This window comes from Anopheles moucheti, chromosome 3, assembly GCF_943734755.1.
Source record: "Anopheles moucheti chromosome 3, idAnoMoucSN_F20_07, whole genome shotgun sequence".
NCBI classification, from domain to species: Eukaryota; Metazoa; Arthropoda; class Insecta; order Diptera; family Culicidae; genus Anopheles; species Anopheles moucheti.
In genome coordinates, this window is record NC_069141.1 from 29,937,446 (window position 1) to 29,956,825 (window position 19,380).

The following is a 19,380-nucleotide window of genomic DNA, read 5'->3' on the forward strand; positions in this document are numbered from 1 at the left end:
ATGCATCATGGTGTTGCATCACAGCTTGTGGAGTCCCACATTCAAAAACGATGTGGGACCATCCTTCGTGGAGATGATCGGGCAATCATCGTATGATCGCGTGTCATCTTGTGTGCAGGTATTACAATGAAGGAAGACTCTAAAATGCACTGACCGAACACGCGCACTGCACGTTGAGCATCAAGCGCGTAGTGTTGGAGGTGTAGTACCATTATCATCGAACCAGGCAGGCGAGAGGATCATCAAGAACACGGACAGGCTCTCCTCCTCGTGTTCGCAATCGTCAGCAAATGGAGCAACTTCATCATTATTCGCATTCCGACCGGACCTTGCCCGTTGTCGTCATTTTACAAGGTCACCATGGTGTGGGATTCAGAATTTGCTCCACTTCCTACAGACTCCTCGCTGCCGGATTCCGTTTCGTGAATGTAGCAATCGTGTACAAGTGTGGGGGGACTGTAAATGGAGAATGTGCATTTGGTTGTAAAATTTTCCGACGTGCAACATTACAATGTCACTAATCACTTCTAAATCTAACAAGCGTGTTCTTGCTTGCACGAACGTCATAAATGACGAGATTGTTGGTATGTATCTGGTAAATGATCTCAATGTCAGACCGTAATTAATGATTTTTGAATTTGTTGTTTTATTGCTCGTAAAATGCTCTCTGCCCGGAGGTTTTGGATAATAAATTTCAACCAGTTGATTACATAAATTCTATTGCGGATGAAGACTTGAGGATTTTAGTTTGATTCAAAGATGAATTTGAGGACTTGCAAAACCACGAGAACCATTGTGTGGAGGACCTCCCGCGGTCTAGGATCGGAAGAAATTGACCCCACAAATTGATTAGAGGAGTCTTCGAATTAAGGATATCTTAGATTCTGCATATATAGCTTTTATCAGTAATGGGGAACTCTGGTTCTAACGTGGCTTAGTCTCTATGATACGATTCAATATCAGATCCACAATTATTTGAAGACGAAATCTTGGAATGATAGTTGGAATAATAGTAGCAACAATAGTAGCATTGAAGTAGAATATATTGATTATGAATGAATGGGAGTACATCACAACAAGCTATAAATTCGGTAATGAGACATCGCAAAGCATAATGCAAATAAAAACAATTCGCGTAACAGACCCATACATACTCCTGAATGATCGATCGCGTGATCTGCTCCGCGCCTGCCCAGCCCATGATGATATGATGGTGTTTCGGGAGCATGGAAGCAGTTGATGCTGGTACTGATCATTTTGCCCTGCCGACGCACATACACATCGTACACACCCTCCAACCCACCTACGAATGTGCCGGCAACTGACAACAACGCGAAAACCCGCCGATCGTATCGCATCGTAAAGGAGAAAGAAGGGCATTACACCAAACGTACGATCACTGGGGTGTGCGTGATACTTGATAAGGGTCAGGACGTCGTGTGCTAAAGGACGGAGAGAACGTTTGGCTCCATGCGTTGCTCACCAACACAAAGATGGTGCCGAAAGGATGATGAGACGCGAGAGATAAGCTTATGCACGGGGGATGGAAAGTGCGGCGAATGAGGGACCTTCTTCCTGTGCCCATCGGTGAGCAGCATAAGTAGGACCCACCGTCGATGGGCGGAAGCTAGTTGAAAGCGAAGCTTCAGCGCGTTCGGTCCAGAGTTGACCTCCGGTTCCGTTTTTCCCCTCCAAAGACTTCTAACGTCTAGCGGTGGCCGTTGTTCGTGTGCAGCAGTAGCAGCAGCGAAGCTAATCAGCTCGGACCACTCTGCAAAGTGACACGAAGCGCAGCTGTCCAGATCATCCGATTCTTGGCAAAAACTGTAAACGCACACACATCGTTCGTTGCTGTGTTGAGAGGTGAGAGATACGGCGGTTGTTGCGTGGCGTCACGTTAGAAACAGTGGTTGGCTCCAGGGTGCGGTGTGAAGTGAGCGCGCGCATATGTGTGGTGGGAAGGAAGCCAACTTGACGACCGCGGTCCCCCTCGTGGACGCAGAGATTCGCGTCGCAACTGGCAGATCTTGATCTGGGGCGCAAAGCAATCGTGCTGCTCATTCGATGCCGCATAGTTCTCGGAGGCAGACGGGATTTTTTGGCAGCCGATCATCTCAGCCAGAGCGGAAAAGAAGAGACTGTGGTGTTTGTGTGTGGGATAATTGTGCGATATAGCTAGGAACCCGTCTATAGGACGGCAAGTGTTTGGGTTGATCCACACGCACACACAGTGAGTTAATCCTCGATCGAGGGTCGATTGTGTTCTGTAGCAGCTTTACGTGAATTTGAAGTGCGTTAAGTACACTGTGTACTGAGACGAGTAACGGAAACTGTACGCGTGATTGTAATCGAAGAGAGAGAGAGAGAGAGAGAGGATATCTAGAGGTCATTTAACAGCGACAAAACAATCCTCGATCCTTCGACTGTATAAGAGGATCATCTGGTGACAGCCTGTTGATAGATGTTGATGAACAGCTGAACACAATAGCTTCTGTCCGCCACCGTTCAAACAACTGGCAATTCGGCTACGTACAAGTACACATTCTATTAGCACTTCAAAATAATACGCTAATGATAAGGAGTGGAAGAACGTCACAAAAGGCTCGCAAAAGAAGAGCTAGAACATGCAGATACGCAGCACCGCACCAATGCCTTTCCATTGCAAGTGCGATCGTATGGGATTGATTTCGAAGTTGCCATGTGAAGAAGCAGATTGTGATATAGAAGCTGGGGCAGAGTGTGACACCTGTGGAATTTAGCGAGACATGATAACGAGCCCCAAACCAGCGCCAGCGGTTGTAAAGAGAAGCTATCGAGAAGACCCCCTGTAAATCGGCTGCATGCGATAAAAAGTATCTAATTGCATTTGCAGGCATTTTAACTTGGATTTCAATATTGTGTATTATAATGCGTCGATGGAACGTAATTGCAATCGATAGCCACTCCACGTGGGGAGCTATCACCTTAGCAATATGTTAACAGTTTGTTCCCGTGCGATTAGACAACCGTGTCAGATGGACACACGCACGGGCAAGCACAGAAGAAAACGCGCACGTTGTTGCAGCGTTGGTGCATGGAGCGGTTCTATTTTTTACTCTTGCAACGAACATCGCCTCATATGGCGTGTCAGAGAGTCGGAAGTGTAAACATGAACTTGAACGAAGCAAAACATTAAACACCGTTGCTTCTTCAACCCCCCTCCCTGCTTTCTGCCTCGATCTCCCCTAGGCGGAGGGTGATAATCGTCCGCGAATAGCAATTGCTCCGGCAGTACCAGCCTCCTTAGAGGTCGTTCGATTTGATAGGAGTTTTGCGGCACCTTATTTCTTGGTGTTGGATTTCTTTCGTTTTTGTATTCATCTGCCAATCGTTGTGCAAATATTAACACCTTGCGATGAGAGGAGATTAACGTCGGAAGGAATGGCATGATCATCCACCTCTTCAACGACTGACGTTAATCGGCGATAAAAAAGACGTCAATGTTGGAAGATTTTTTGTTTCTACATAGTAGACTAGTTAGAGCAAAATCTAGAGAATACTGATTGAATTAATGATCTGGAGTTGTTATATAGTCTAATTGTACTGTTCTCAAACGGCATAGACTTCTCACACATCACTCCAAACACGACATCACAGTTAACATGATCGTTTGAAGAATGTAAAACTTCTAGAGCACGATCTGAAGATATCTGGAAGCAAAGAATATGATGTACCCTCCTGTACAAACAGTTTGAGCCGGACGAACCGCCGTTCCATCAACCATCACGACAATGAGTGTACAATAGAGTATACACCGGATGATCGCTGTAGTCCGTGATCTCCAGCTTGAGAGTGATGCTGATTTGTGTAGCACAGAAAACACAAAAGCAATGATTGTTCAACTCTTATACAGCTCCTGAACCGACAGCATCATTCTTGTCCATGGCGGCTGGCTTGGGTCTTTTCTCGCAAGATTACAAAAAAGAGCAACCTTTTTGTTGTCAGATGCATCTTCTGTTGTGTCCGTGTGTAGGCACGTTTGTCTCTAGGTCGTGTTTCGCGTTTTTATCAATACCCCGAGGCGTTACTACCGCGTATTGGCCAGTCATGATCAGACGATATTTTGATATTTTTTTTGTGTGTATGTGTTTCGTAACGCAAATCGCCTGATCGGTCGGTCGGTTGACGTTGAACTGTACGGACAGCTTCCTTTGGTGCGTTTTTGTTGTGTGTCTCCCAAAACTTGATGGTAAATATCTTTCATAAGGGTGCGCATCATCAGCACAACACCTGTAACCGTGCTGGTGAGGGGTTTGGAACCCCGTATGAACAACCGCCGCAAGGGTTGCCGTGATGGACCTCCGTGGACCTTCACTAATGGGGGATAGTGAACGGAGTTTTGCAACTTTTATGCGCCTCCTTTATTTAGGTCGCCATTCGTAGCATTGCCGGAGAGTTTGAATTGTTTGTCAGCGCTTCGCTTGGCATGCGAGACTTCGATGCGCATATTCCGCTATACGATTTCGGCGAAATTGTGCCCTCCATTCCAACGGCCAAGTGCGAACCTTGGTACGGTGCGCCCCGAGAAAGCAGAGCGAATTGGGAAAGATTTCAAAGCGATCCGCAGGGTTTGGTTTAACTTTCTTTACCATCCCCGGAATGAACTGTTCATGGAAGGGGGGAATATGCTCTTGTTTGCTGGATATCCACGCTTTTACACGTGTCTCGTCAAACAAAAGGGTGCCAAAGTTGGCATTACATCACCGTGATAAAACAGCCTCGAATGATCTCGTTACATCATGCATTGTTGTTGTCTGTTGATTTTGTTTATTTGTGTGTGTTTTATTTTTTTGGAAATTTGCACAAACAATACATTGACTTCATGTGTGTCGCTTATGTGATTTTACAGATGAACATCGAACATTCCACAATAACCTGAAAGCGTAACATGTGACTATGTGTTTGATTTCTGTTTCTGTGATAAGCGACTTAGTCATTAAATACTACAAATGCGGACGACTTGAAGCGTTTTTTCCTTAAGTGATCTGTCAATCGAAAGTTGAGTCTTGTGTGCAACACTGCCTTTGGGTGAAACATAGATAAAATACCTAACAATTTCTCCGTCAAACAAATAGCATTTATCAATGAGATGGACCCCGTGTCCACGTATCGTATCGTATCGACAGACCTTTACAAAACTTCAAGTAAACCGCCAAGATTGGAACAAAAGTAATTGAGGTTTTTGTTCTTTCGTCATCGCAGACGTAGAAGCCTACGGTACTGTCTTGGCGCTTCTTACGTCAATTGAACCCATCCGAAGGGTCATGTATGGAAATGAGAATGAATATTCTAAGAGTGCCGTATCATTCGACGCAATACTTTTTCACGATCGGAAAAAAGCTCAAATCAGGTTTCCGGTTTTTTTCGTGTGTGCATTTCGTACGGCTGAACGTAAATGCCTAGGGGGGCCTGTCTTAGGCGTATGTCCATATGTGCACTGTTGCCATGATAGTATGGCTCGCTGATATAGATAAGATGATAACAACCAATCGGCTGATTGGTTATCGCGTGTGGTAACGGAACCATTTCGCTATTATTAGATCTAGGTCCTAGAGTATTACTGGACCGGATGCCACTCCGTCAAAGTATTTCGATAGTAATCGTTTACATAGATAGCGTTTAGTGCTTATTTTTGATTCGTTATCATATTTTATCTACGGATGATTCCTATTTCCCACGCGGCAGGCCGGTCTTCACACGACAGGATCGGTCTAAAATCCCATCCGGACCACTCTCCCCGTACGCAGGACTATCCGGCTGCGGGTAAATTAAGTCTTAACGACATGGCAGACCGATCCTCTTAAGGTGGTGTCTTCTTAACGAAGCAGAAGATGCCTTTTTTCGACTTTATTTCGGCAGCTGACATGTGAAAAGCTTTTTGATGCACACAAAACACTTGCTAATTCTTAGAGTCTTAGAGAAAGTCTTAGAGAAAGTAATGCCAATTTTTCTGCGACTTCTAATGTTGATGTGACAGGAATGCCAAAATCAGTTCCATTGTCTATCCATTTGAGAGCTGTTGGCCTGCTGCAAGAAAGATTTACTGTGCCACTTATAATCGGTTTAGGTGAATTGGTTTAATCGAATTAAATTTGAGCTCGCGTGTGTGGCACATGGCGAGACGGGATAATTCTCATAAAACGATCCACATTCCGCCACTGTGGCATATGGTATTGTGGTGCGAGAAACCAGCATGACCTAATCGTTTAAATTTAGGAAGCCACTGTTGGCGAAAGGATTTCGTGTTGATTGCAACACCCACCGAGGGTTGACTGTTGTTGTCAGCGGTTCTTATAGGGCTGCACTTGCAGTGCCATCGTGAAATTAATTATCTGTGCTTCCTTTCGAGTCTCCCTCCACTGGTAAACCCTTATCGATGGCCCTGAATGATCGGTTTTTCGTATTTTTCTTTCGTTTCTCATTTTTAGAACATAGTCTCAACTTGAGCGTAAGTGCGTAAGCTGTCCTTCCTTCGCTAGACGTAGCAAAAGGCCGGACGTTTTCGCAGCCCGAAACGTAAACGTCGTCGATACAGTTGCAACCAGCAGCAGGCTTCCGAGTGTCGTCATCGCGGAAGCGCAGCCATTCCTTCGCGAGGAAAACGTTCGAACAGACGAAAACAACGACGCAATCAAAGCAACAGCAATATGCCGGCCCGCTTCGAGGAAGTGACCGCTACTGACACCCGTCGCGGTGTCCCCATCGATCTCGCCGGGGGACACTACGATGTCGACGCTGGTGTGGGTGGCCACGTCGGCCACCGGCCCGCCATCTTGGATGACATCTGCATCACAGGCTTCTCCGGCCGGTTGCCCGAAAGCTCCGACATTGGGGAGTTCACGCGTAATCTGCTGGAGGGTGTCGATATGGTAAATGATGACGATCGCCGCTGGCCCGCCGGTTTGTACGATCTGCCGACCCGCATCGGTAAAATTAAGGACGAGGATCTGCAACATTTGGATGCGGAGTTCTTCAAAATTCACCAGAAGCAGGCCGAGTGTATGGATCCGCAGTTGCGCATGCTGTTGGAGTGTACCCACGAAGCGATCATTGATGCTGGTAAGTGCACGCATGGGCGGAATGGTGATGAGCGCGTACAAGCGGTGCTGCACCATCGCATTTTACGACGATAATTGTTCTTCCGAAAAATGGAAGATGTTAGAAAAACCGGTTCTCCAAACGACCGTGTGTTTAGAAATGTCATAATGTAGTTTTTTTATTCGGCTCCGTTTAATGACTCTGTTAACCTGCAAGGAAATAGCTCTGTCTGATCGTGCGATCATTGCCAATGTTTGGTATGATAAGGGAGCCACAAAAAATGTGCCAGGTGTACTTACAGTTTCTTTCTTTGCATCGACCGCAAATGACGCACAACGCGGAAAAGAGTCACACTGCGCCATTACCTGCCTGAACGATTATTTGATTTTGTGCCATTCTCCCTCCCCATCGAACGATCGGGACGATCTCTGACGTCGTCGTTCGCTTCTTGACTTTGGCGTGCTGAATTTTTGTACGCGATCGAATGTCTCACGTGGTACACAAAATTACAGTACGCGAGTGGTGGTACTGTTTGAAGAGTTCTCGCTCGTTGCTCGTTGAAACCATTTTTCCCTTAGCCTTTTTTGCAGCAAAACTGATCTTTTTCTTGCCATCCATTCCGGATGGAGACTGCTGTGTGTATGCAAGGCAATGTTACGCTAGGTGCGATCTTTAAAGAACGTTCCGTTCGTTACGCTCCTCTTGTAACTTCATGCTCGAACCAGTCGCTGTAAGCATGTCCAGCAATTGGCCATAACAAATAATAGCTCATTTACGTCGATTTTTAGTTGAGCGTCGTTGGCATCGACATAAGAAAAAAATGAAATATTCGATGGAAGGTGCTTTGCGGGAAGTACCGGATATTAGCAATGTCTGAATGGCGTCTGGAGCTCCAGTGGGTTTTAGAGTTTGACGAGGCGTTAAATTACGTCACAAGGTATTAAAGTGTGTAGTATCGTAAGCGACGAATTTCATAAATGCACAGTACAACTCTGCGGGTGGACTAATATGATATTTTTTCTGTATTTTGAATGCATCTTCTTAACCTCGTTTTCTCTATGTTTTTCTTAGGCATCAATCCACAGGAAATACGCGGTAGTCGTACCGGCGTTTATATCGGTTGCTCAAATTCCGAAACCGAGCAGCACTGGTGTGCCGATCCGGACCTAGTCAATGGGTACGGTTTGACCGGATGTGCCCGTGCAATGTTCGCGAACCGCATCTCATACACCTTCGACTTCAAAGGTCCCAGTTACGCGGTCGACACCGCCTGTTCCAGTTCCCTGTTTGCGCTTTCGCAGGCGTTCGCCGACATGAGGGCGGGACACTGTGATGCGGCGATCGTGGCCGGCTGTGGTCTCATTCTGAAACCGACCATGTCGCTGCAGTTCAAGAGATTGAACATGTTGAGCAAAGACGGCATGTGCAAAGCGTTCGACGAGTCGGGCAATGGATATGTCCGGTCGGACGGTTGTGTCGTTACCTTTCTTCAGCGTGCCTCCAACTCGCGTCGCATCTACGCGAGCGTGCTGAACGTGCGCACAAACACGGACGGGTTTAAGGAGCAGGGCATCACGTACCCGATCGGTGAAATGCAGAAACGATTGATCCGGGAGACGTACGAGGAGATCGGGCTAAACCCGGCGGACGTGGTGTACGTGGAGGCGCACGGTACCGGCACGAAGGTGGGCGACCCGCAGGAGGTGAACGCCATTACCGACTTTTTCTGCAAGGATCGCAAAACTCCACTGCTGATCGGTTCGGTAAAATCAAACATGGGCCACTCGGAACCGGCGTCGGGCGTATGCTCGATTGCCAAGATCTTGATCGCGATGGAGCAGGGCGTGATACCCGGCAATCTGCATTACAAAAACCCCAATCCGGATCTTTACGGTTTGCTGGATGGACGGCTGAAGGTGGTGGATCGTAATCTCCCCTGGAACGGAGGTATCATTGGTTTGAATTCGTTCGGATTCGGTGGAGCGAACGCGCACGTCATCCTGAAGTCAAACCCGAAACCAAAACCGATCAGTCCGAAGGATGATGGATTCCCGAAGCTGATGGTGGCCTCCGGCCGTACAACGGAAGCCGTGGAAGCGTTCCTCGACCAAGCGGCAGTTAGCAAGGACGATGAAGAATTCGTTGGGATCGTGAATGAAATTCACAGTCGCAATATTCCGCTGCACAATCATCGCGGATATACGGTGGTGGCCGGTGATGGACAGTCGCAAACAGTTCGCGAGGTGCTGGAGGTGGGCGCAGATTCCAAGCGGCCCGTTTGGTTTATCTACTCCGGCATGGGTTCGCAGTGGGCTAGCATGGCGAAGGATTTGATGCAGCTGGAGGTGTTCCATAATAGCATTTATCGCTGTGCGGAAGCACTCCGTCCGGAGGGTGTCGATCTGATCGATGTGCTGACGAAGAGTGACGACACAAAGTTCGATAACATTCTGAACTCGTTCATCTCGATTGCGGCCGTGCAGGTGGCGCTCACGGATGTTCTCACGCACGTTGGCATCGTACCGAACGGTATGGTGGGCCATTCCGTTGGTGAGCTGGGATGTGCGTATGCCGATGGGTGTTTCACGCCCGAACAGACCGTACTGGCCGCTTACTGGCGAGGCCGTAGCATTCACGACACGGACCTAATTGCTGGCCAGATGGCAGCGGTTGGACTTTCGTGGGAGGAATGCAAACAGAAGCTCCCGAAGGATGTCATACCCGCATGCCATAACAGCGCGGACAGTGTTACCATTTCCGGTCCGGTCAATTCCGTGGGAAAGGTTATCGCGGACCTGAACGCGCAAGGTATCTTTGCCAAGGGTGTCAAATCGTCGGGCATTGCGTTCCACAGTCGGTACATTGCTGATGCGGCACCGAAACTGCGCAAATCGCTGGACAAGATCATTCCCAACCCGAAGAATCGTACGCCGCGTTGGATCAGTACGAGCATACCGGAGGAATCGTGGCCAACACCGTTAGCACAACAATCGTCGTCGGCGTACCACGTGAACAATCTGCTATCGCCGGTTCTGTTTGCGGAAGGATTGAAGCATGTGCCGGAAAATGCGATCTGCATCGAGATTGCACCGCACGGTTTGCTGCAAGCGATTTTGAAGCGCGCCCTCGGTAAGGATGCCACCAATCTGAGCCTGATGAAGCGTGATCATGCGAACAATATGATCTTCCTGCTGAGCAATCTTGGCAAGTAAGTATACGAGAAGCGAATATTGGAAGGGAAAATGAGTAGCTAAGGTAGGATGGAATTTTCTAACTAGAATTTTTAATTCCTCAGACTGTATGCTGCCGGTGCTCAGCCGCAAGTGCAAAATTTGTACCGTCCGATTACGTACCCAGTTGGTCGTGGAACTCCGATGTTGAACTCTTTAGTGAAGTGGGACCATTCGATCAATTGGTTCCTTGCGCGCATTGGCGTTGAAAGTAAGTTACCATCACGAAGGTTTACCATGAACTCTTACACAAATAGTACGAATATTAACGCTTTCCTCCAATGTAGATAAATCGGGAGAAACAATCATCGAAGTCAACCTCGGAAAGGATGAAGATGCCTACTTAGCCGGTCACACAATTGACGGTCGTGTCCTGTTCCCGGCAACCGGTTATCTTACGCTCGCCTGGAGAACCTACGCCAAAATGCAAGGAGCGGACATTGAAAAAACGCCAGTCGTTATCGAAAACGCTGTGTTCCACCGTGCCACGATCCTTCCGAAGGATGGTTCGGTGAAGTTCGGTATTAACTTCTTCGATGGCACCGGGGCGTTTGAGATTTGCGAAGGTGGCACGTTGGCCGTGTCCGGCAAGCTTACGATTCCGGAAAAGATCGAACTGGAGGAGCTGCCGCTAAACAAACTCGAGGCGGACAAATCAGGATTGCCGTTGAACATGAGCGATGTTTACAAAGAGCTGCGTCTGCGTGGCTACGACTACGCGAATATGTTCCGCGGTGTAACGCGCAGCGATTCTAGAGCTCTTACCGGTGAGCTGCAGTGGCGCGACAACTGGGTCAGCTTTATGGACACGATGCTACAGTTCAGCATTCTTGGAAAGGATCTGCGCGAGTTGTACCTGCCGACCCGCATCGAGAAGATCGTCATCAACCCGGCACGCCATATGGAACTGGTGAGCAACCTCACGCAGACCGGTGATGATCGCACAATTCCAGTGTACATGTACCGTGACATTAACGTCATTAAGTCGGGTGGAGTGGAGATGCGTGGACTGCGTGCCACACTGGCTCCTCGCCGCCAGGGTACACAGGCTGCGCCGACACTCGAGAAGTACGCGTTCGTACCGAACTACAACGAAAAGGAGCTCGCGGAGGATAACAGCGAGAAGGCACGGTTGCGGTCTATTACGGCAGCCGTACATCTGGTGATTGAAAACAGTTCCGGTGCATTGAAGATAAAGGTCGCTGAGGCAAGCTTTGAACGTTCGCCCGAAAATACGATGGCCGGTACGGTGCAAGCGATCATCGAGGGTGAACCAACGTTGGCCAGCGATGTGGCCGTCGTCACCAGCCACCAACCGGACACCTTGGTGCAGCATTACGGCGAATCGGGTGTTCGAGTCATCAACAAGGACGCAGCGGCCGGTCCGATCGAGCAGAACTGTCATCTGGCCATCGGATACGACACGTTCGGACGTGCCGATCCGGATGCAATCCTATGCAATTTGCGTGACTCGATCAAATCGGATGGTTTTGTGCTGTTGGAAGAATCGCGCAGTACGTTCGATGCACGCAGCCGTGCAACGATTGCAAAGGCAGGATTCACGATCATCAGCACGCAAGTGTGTGATAAGAAGGTGTTTGTGGTACTGCGACCGATCATAGCAGAATTGGCACAGCGCAAGAGTATCATCATCGCAATAAGCGAACGCTCCTTCAACTGGGTGGAAGAATTGAAGGCGGCATTGGCAAAGGCGGAAGAAGCCTCGACATATGTATACATCGTGTGCCAGGGCGAGGAACTCTGCGGTGCCCAAGGTCTGATGAACTGCGTCAAAAACGAGCTGGGCGGAAAGTTTGCCCGGCTTTACTTCATCCAGGACCGCAAGGCGGACAAATTTTCGATCACCGGCCCACTGTACAAGGAACAGCTGGCGAAGGATCTGATCTGCAACGTGCTCCGTCCGGCAAATGGAACGCCGACGGCCGCCTGGGGCTCATTCCGTCATTTGCGTTTGGACAACCAATCGAATGCACAATCGCTACCGGTAGAGCATGCGTATATTAACGCACTCACCAAGGGTGATCTGGCGAGTCTGAAGTGGATCGAGAGTTCGCTTTCTCGCGATCGTCCGGATGCGGCGGCACGTAACGATCGCACGGAACTGTGCACGGTTTATTACGCACCGATCAATTTCCGTGATGTGATGCTGAGTTCTGGTAAGCTCGGGGCTGACGCTCTGCCCGGTGATCTGGCCACGCAGGACTGCATCTTGGGTCTGGAGTTTGCCGGTCGCGACTCCAACGGACGACGCATCATGGCGATGGTACAGGCGAAATCACTTGCTACGACGTGCGTTGCGCAGCGCAACATGATCTGGGAGATACCGGACAATTGGACTATGGAGCAGGCGTCGACGGTACCGTGCGTCTACTCGACGGTGTATTATGCGCTGGTCATGCGAGGCCGTATGAAGCGCGGAGAGTCGATCCTCATTCACGCTGGTTCCGGTGGCGTCGGGCAGGCCGCTATTTCTGTGGCACTAGCCGCCGGTGTGACCGTGTACACGACGGTCGGTTCGAAGGAAAAGCGCGAATTCTTGAAGCGTACTTTCCCGCAGCTGACGGATAGAAACATTGGCAACTCGCGTGACTGTTCATTCGAGCAGCTGGTGATGCGTGAAACGCAGGGCCGTGGTGTCGATCTGGTACTGAACTCGCTCGCCGAGGAGAAGCTGCAGGCTTCCATCCGTTGCTTGGGTTTGAATGGCCGTTTCCTGGAGATTGGAAAGTTCGATCTGAACAACAACAGCCCGCTCGGTATGTCCGTGTTCCTGAAGAACACCTCCTTCCACGGTATTCTGCTGGATAGCGTAATGGAAGGTGATGATGAGACGATCGCCGAGGTCGTGAAGTTGGTGGCCGACGGTATCAAGAGTGGTGCCGTACGCCCACTGCCAACCAGCGTCTTTACCGAGCAGCAAGTCGAGCAGGCATTCCGCTTTATGGCTTCGGGCAAGCACATTGGCAAAGTGGTGGTGCGCGTGCGGGAAGAAGAGAAGGCGAAGATCGTGAAACCGTCGTCGAAACTGATCAATGCAATTCCGCGTACGTACATGCACGCGGAGAAGGTGTACATTCTGATCGGTGGCTTGGGAGGGTTCGGTTTGGAGCTGTCGAACTGGTTGGTATCGCGTGGCGCGAAGATTATCGTACTGACGTCCCGAAGCGGCGTTCGTTCCGGCTATCAGTCGCTGATGATTCGTCGCTGGACTGAGCGCGGTGTGAAGGTGGTGATCGACACGAACGATGTGACGACGCTGAAGGGTGCCCAGAAGCTGTTGACGGACGCGGCCCGCCATGGACCGGTCGGTGGTGTGTTCAATCTGGCTGCGGTATTGCGTGACGGCCTGTTGGAGAACTCGAGCGAGGCAGACTTCAAGGCGGTGTGCGTACCGAAGGTGGATGGTACGAAGAATCTGGATGTAGCTACCCGTGAACTGTGCCCCGATCTGGACTACTTCGTGTGCTTCTCGAGCGTTTCGTGTGGACGTGGCAACCAGGGACAGGTGAACTATGGGCTGGCCAATTCAGCAATGGAGCGTATCTGCGAGGCACGTCATGCCGCCGGTCTGCCAGCCACCGCCATTCAGTGGGGAGCGATCGGTGACACGGGGCTGGTGTTGGAGAACTTGGGCGATAACGATACGGTGGTCGGAGGTACGCTACCGCAGCGTATGCCTTCCTGTCTGCAGACGATGGACCTGTTCATGCAGCAACCCTGCCCGGTGCTGGCATCGATGGTGATTGCCGAAAAGCGGAAAACCGATACGGGTGGCGTTAGTTTGGTCGGTTGCATCGCAAACATTCTTGGGCTGAAGGACACGAAAAACGTTTCGGACGGTGCGACGCTCGCCGACCTGGGTATGGATTCGCTGATGGGTGCCGAAATTAAGCAAACGCTGGAACGCAGCTTCGATCTTGTGCTGAGCGCTGCTGAGATCCGGTTGCTCACCTTCGGCAAGCTACGTTCGTTCGAAAAGGGTGGATCGGGTGGTGATGCTGGTGCGGTTAGTGGTGCACCGGCTGCAGCGACCGCTGGAGCCGGTGGTAAGCGCACGGAAGAGGACGCCATCGGGGACGGAACGCAGGTTAAATTCAGCGCCGATCTGATGCCGAAGGAGTGCCTGGTACGGTTGGAATCGGCTGCCCCGGCAGGAAGCAAAGCGCGACCAGTGTTTGCGGTGCACGCAATCGAAGGTGTCATTACGGCGCTGATTCCGCTTGCCCAAACGCTCCCAGTACCGGTGTATGGTTTGCAGTGTGTAGAGGAAGCTCCGTTGGATTCGCTCGAGCTGCTAGCGGCCTACTACATCAAGCAGATCCGCACGGTGCAGGCGCGGGGCCCTTACACGGTCATCGGTTACTCATTCGGTGCTTCTATCGCCTACGAGATGGTGGTCCAGCTGGAAAAGGCAGGCGATGCGTGTCATCTGCTGCTGCTGGACGGATCGCCCCGCTACGTGAGCTGGTACACGGAGGCCCAGAAGCAGCGTAACGCTAACGGGGAGGTCGTGCAAGCCGTTGACGAAGCGTACGCACTGGCGTACTTTGCGATGGTATGTGGTAACTTGGACTATGGACGTACGGCGAAGGAACTGGTGGAAGCAAAATCGTGGGACGACCGAGTGGCCAAATGTGCGGAGATGGTGCATGCGAAGAAACAGCAGTACTCCCGACAGTTGGTAGGTTTCTTGTGATTATAATGCCATGATTAATAGTGTTTCATCGAAAATCTATATCTCTGTGCTTGTTTCCTACACAGCTTGCCACAACCGCCAAGTCGTTCGTGGGCAAAATCGTGGCCAGCCATATGTACAAGCCGGCATCCAAGATTAAGGCCACGGTAAGATTGGTCAAGCCAACCGAGAACTACGCCAAACTGCAGGGTGACTACGGACTATCGGATGTAAGTATCCTATTGCTATTGCGACAATGTCGCCTAAGAGACTTGCTGATACTAATTGCGAACTTTGCTTCTTCAGCTTTGCCAGCAAAAGATTGAAATCTTCACTGTAAAGGGTGACCATCGATCGATGCTAACGGGCGATTCGATGAAGGAGATTGCGAGCGTATTGCAGCAGCTGTTCTAAACAGGCCGACTCGACGATGACTCCATCGCTCCTATGCGGACCGTGGTGTAATTTATTGAAACAATTTGACGGTTCTTACGGAACGGAGCGGACGCGATTGGGGAAAGCGCGCGGATCGAGTGCGACTGCGTATCAAAATTTTGTGATCTTTTTTCCAGTGATTTCATGTCGATGAATGCTTTACGCAGCACTTTAATTATTCTAATACTTACGCTCAAATATCATTCTTCCGCTAGCTAGGCACGGAAACACCACCTTTGCGATTGTTGCGTTCGAGAAACAAACAAAAATCAATGCATAACGCTTCTTTTGTACATATACACTCTCATTACCTCTGTAAAATGCTGAACTAGCAGCAGGAAATTGGTTACATGAAATAACATTCCCAAAGACGAGCCACCAGTGCCAATTGCGCTCGTCCTTAGATATTAGTGGCAAGGAGAGGAAAAAAACAACAAACATACGTGACACACATAGAATGTAAGTGGAGTTGGGTGTATTGCATTTATAAAATGCATCACTTTTGAGATGTAGTACAGAGTTTAGAATTTAGAGACTATAAAAACCCGGTCCCAGAACGGACCGGCGTGTGTGTGATGGGTGATCGTTTGATTGCTAGCACAGTTTGTTGCTACAAGCGAACCACTCAATAGTTAACAGAAACATCACAATTTCAAAACAAAATCCTTTCGCGATCCAATTAATCTCCGGATGACATGAGGGAGCGATTCATTTGTACTTTCGTTCGGTTTTTAAGTCTATATGGATTAGTTGTGTTTGCTTTCGCATTTCGAATAATAATTGCCGTGAAAGTTGAGAAAAAATTGTTTGCTCGTGTTCCGAAGGAATCGTACCCGTGAACATCAGCATGAAGAGGAGGTTCTTCACATGACTGGTATGAAAATGGATGGAAGGAAGGGATATGGCATGAGATGAGGGATGAAGAAGCGTGTGGATTTTCTAGGGCAAGGTTTGAGAAAGTGGAGCAGAACATAAACAAAAAGGGACATCCAGGTTTTAGCTATTAAGAGTAAAATGATAGATGTTTAACTTCATTTGTGGCAGTTAGGACTGTAGAAGAGTTGGCCGAGAAATATTGGTAGCTCAGTGTATACCAAACATACCATGTTACTTGCCTTTTGGTAGATGATCAGTAGTACAATAACACTACTAAAAGTCACAAATGAAGTTAAGCAACTAACAAAACTTAAATATATAAAACAATTCTATCTAGTGGCTCTATGTGCTGTAAGAGGAATGTAAACTATTGTTAGAACTGAAATGTGTCCTTCCACGCCAGCTACCATGCGGCAGTTCGATATCCATTAACTACGTATATACTCTTGAATGTGAAAAACAAACACACATGCACACTCACAGATAGTCTGCACAAATGCACTTATGCAATCGTCTTTTCTAAGGCGAGGAATTTATCCTTCTACTTCTTCTGGCACAGTTTATAGCGGCACTTTAGTGAGCTAAATTTCACTACAACACAGTACACATTGAATTGAACCATCATAGCAACCAAGTAGCGATGGATAGCTAAAGAGCTTGTATGCCGGTACCCCAACAGTGGGTACAGTAAAGCGCAAACCGATAGAACCACGTGGCTTATGTGAACAAGACAGAAACGATAGAAAATAAAGGTGTGCTGACGCCGAAAAATACGATGTACATACAAAATAAAACTGTAATTAACAGTGGATGATTGGTGAATTGGGGTTTATTGGGGGGCAAATGCATTGTGGGATTCGTTCAACTGTACCGTAACTGAATTTTATTTATTAGTCTGGCTACTATGTAAGTACGTAATGCCTTGTCATTCTTGAAAGGATGGCATTTTACGCTGCATTTGCTTAGAAGTCTCTTGTGAGGTCATGTCTTAGAAGCTTTAACTTTAACGAGTCTGTAATTAATTAATTAATCGCACTGTAATTAATCTGACGATCTGCAGTGAAACCAATGCCTGTCATTTAATGGCTAACGTAGATAGTTGTCTTTTTAACATCACTGTCTGGTCAATTAATCTCTTGAGATCAGTGGAGGATCAATCCCCTTGGAGGCCCAGGGCGGAATTATAGTTGGGGCCTCTAATTTTAAAACCGATGAAGGAGGGGGTTGAGGGCATGAGGCCCTTGAAATGATCTGCAACCACATTTGTCGAATTTTCCAATGATAGTCCCGGTGCAAGAATCGGTTCCTGTCGCGCGTCAATCGATCGATCCACAAAACATCTTTCGTACGGATTGTCCTTGGACCATCATTGCGGGCGGATCCTTTATCTCGCTCAAACTTTCCGCCGGCTGATACGAAATTCCATACAAACCATACATACTTTGTTGTAAAGGCAAGAGTGTAATAAAAAAACGAACAAACGAACAAATGAAACACAACTCAAAATACTAACAGCAATGCAAATTAATTATTGTCTTTCCACACTTAAATTCGCGATTTTCGTTTCGCAACAAGCACCATCCGAAAGTATTTTTATTGATAAAACAATACGTAAGTATAATGGGGGTGTATTATTTGATAAACGTGGTTATTTTTGAACATTCTGTTTTAAGAACTCTATACGCACCATGTCGATCGTTCCGCGCACATTATTTTCGTGTCTTGCGCATGCGTTTAAATCTCCACCAGTCGATGAAAAAAATGCGAAAAAACTTGCCGTCGGCCGGTACGAAATTCCATACAAAACCAGCCGTTTTCAGATTTTCGACACCAAGAGAGCATCCAAAACAGAAGGTAACATGTATGTCCCTGCAGCGTGCATATAGCTGAACCGCTCTCACGTGTTATCATTGCCGGTGATAGAAGAGTTTCTCACACGTTGGCTATTATTACAGGGTTTTTGGGGACTATATTGACATGTTCAGCGTGATGTTGTTTGGCTCGTTTTGGTATCTCATATAATTGTCTCATATATCTCATAAAATATAATATAATATAGTCATTGGCAAGTTATCGTTGCCAGCAATAACATTTGACGGTGATTCGATAGCTCTACCGAACTTGTCAACGCATATAGCCTTTCCCGAACAAAGCAACACCGAGCTGGACTTGTCAATACATACGACGCCAACCCTGCAACGCACATCATCGCTCTCTTCAAGGGGCAGTATCCCCTCCCTCTTTCGCATACCTGGCTTATCACGCGGGAGTCTTATCACGCGGTGCTCGCATTTAGCATCGGCAGCCGATCTCGCTCTCACCATTCGAGCGATACGATCGCCGTGTGTGGCTATGTGTAGCGTGTGTGATCTGTATCCACATTTTACTCAGGCGAGGGGAACTGTTTGCTCTTCGGTATGATCGCCTTGTGTGGTTTTGTGTTGCGTGTGTGTGGGCATCTGAGATAATCAGCTGCGTACCGTCGGCCGGTACGAAATTCCATACAAAACGGGCTGTTTTCAGATTTTCGACACCAAGAGAGCATCCAAAACAGGAGCTGACATCAATTCCCCTCCAGTATGCATATTGCTGATCCGCTCTCACGTGTTATAATTGCGCGTGATAGAAGAGTTTCTCACACGTTGGCTATTATTGCAGGGTTTTTGGGGGCTATATTGACATGTTCAGCGTGACGTTGTTTGGCTCGTTAGGAATATCATATAATCGTCTAAAAAAAGCCAGAAATGGTAGGCTTCAATATCCTGAGGATGTCGTTCCGATAAAGAAGAAGGAGTTTGAGTACACTGCATACTTCTCTTGCGTAGCCGTGTTACCGGGCCGATATAGCTAGTCAAATAGAAACAAATGTTTTATATAACCAAGGATATATACAATCCAAGGATATTTTCGATCCAATTGTTTCCTTTTTAATTAGATTTTGTGTTATAAATTAACTCTGCTGCTAAATTTCCAAAACTCGCACAAACAGCACAAATTGTTTGGGGCCCCCAACACGCTACTCCGTCTACCGTTTGATCCGCCGCTGGTTGAGATGCATGTCCATGT

General features: G+C 48.2%; 1 protein-coding gene across 2 annotated transcripts; it reads left to right on the forward strand.

Moving 5' to 3' along the window:
- Positions 1-1,821: 1,821 nt before the first annotated feature.
- Positions 1,822-16,587, forward strand: LOC128304830 (fatty acid synthase). 2 transcript variants are annotated; one of them, XM_053042067.1, is made up of 7 exons: positions 1,822-1,863; positions 6,468-7,098; positions 8,149-10,285; positions 10,373-10,518; positions 10,595-15,009; positions 15,090-15,233; positions 15,310-16,587. In XM_053042067.1, exons 2-7 carry the CDS (start codon positions 6,687-6,689, stop codon positions 15,415-15,417), a joined length of 7,362 nt encoding a protein of 2,453 aa, XP_052898027.1. In that variant the 5' UTR covers positions 1,822-1,863; positions 6,468-6,686; the 3' UTR covers positions 15,418-16,587. The 2 variants fall into 2 exon arrangements, with proteins under 2 accessions (XP_052898027.1, XP_052898028.1); XM_053042068.1 differs by lacking the exon at positions 1,822-1,863 and adding an exon at positions 2,161-2,230.
- The last annotated feature ends 2,793 nt before the right edge of the window (positions 16,588-19,380 follow it).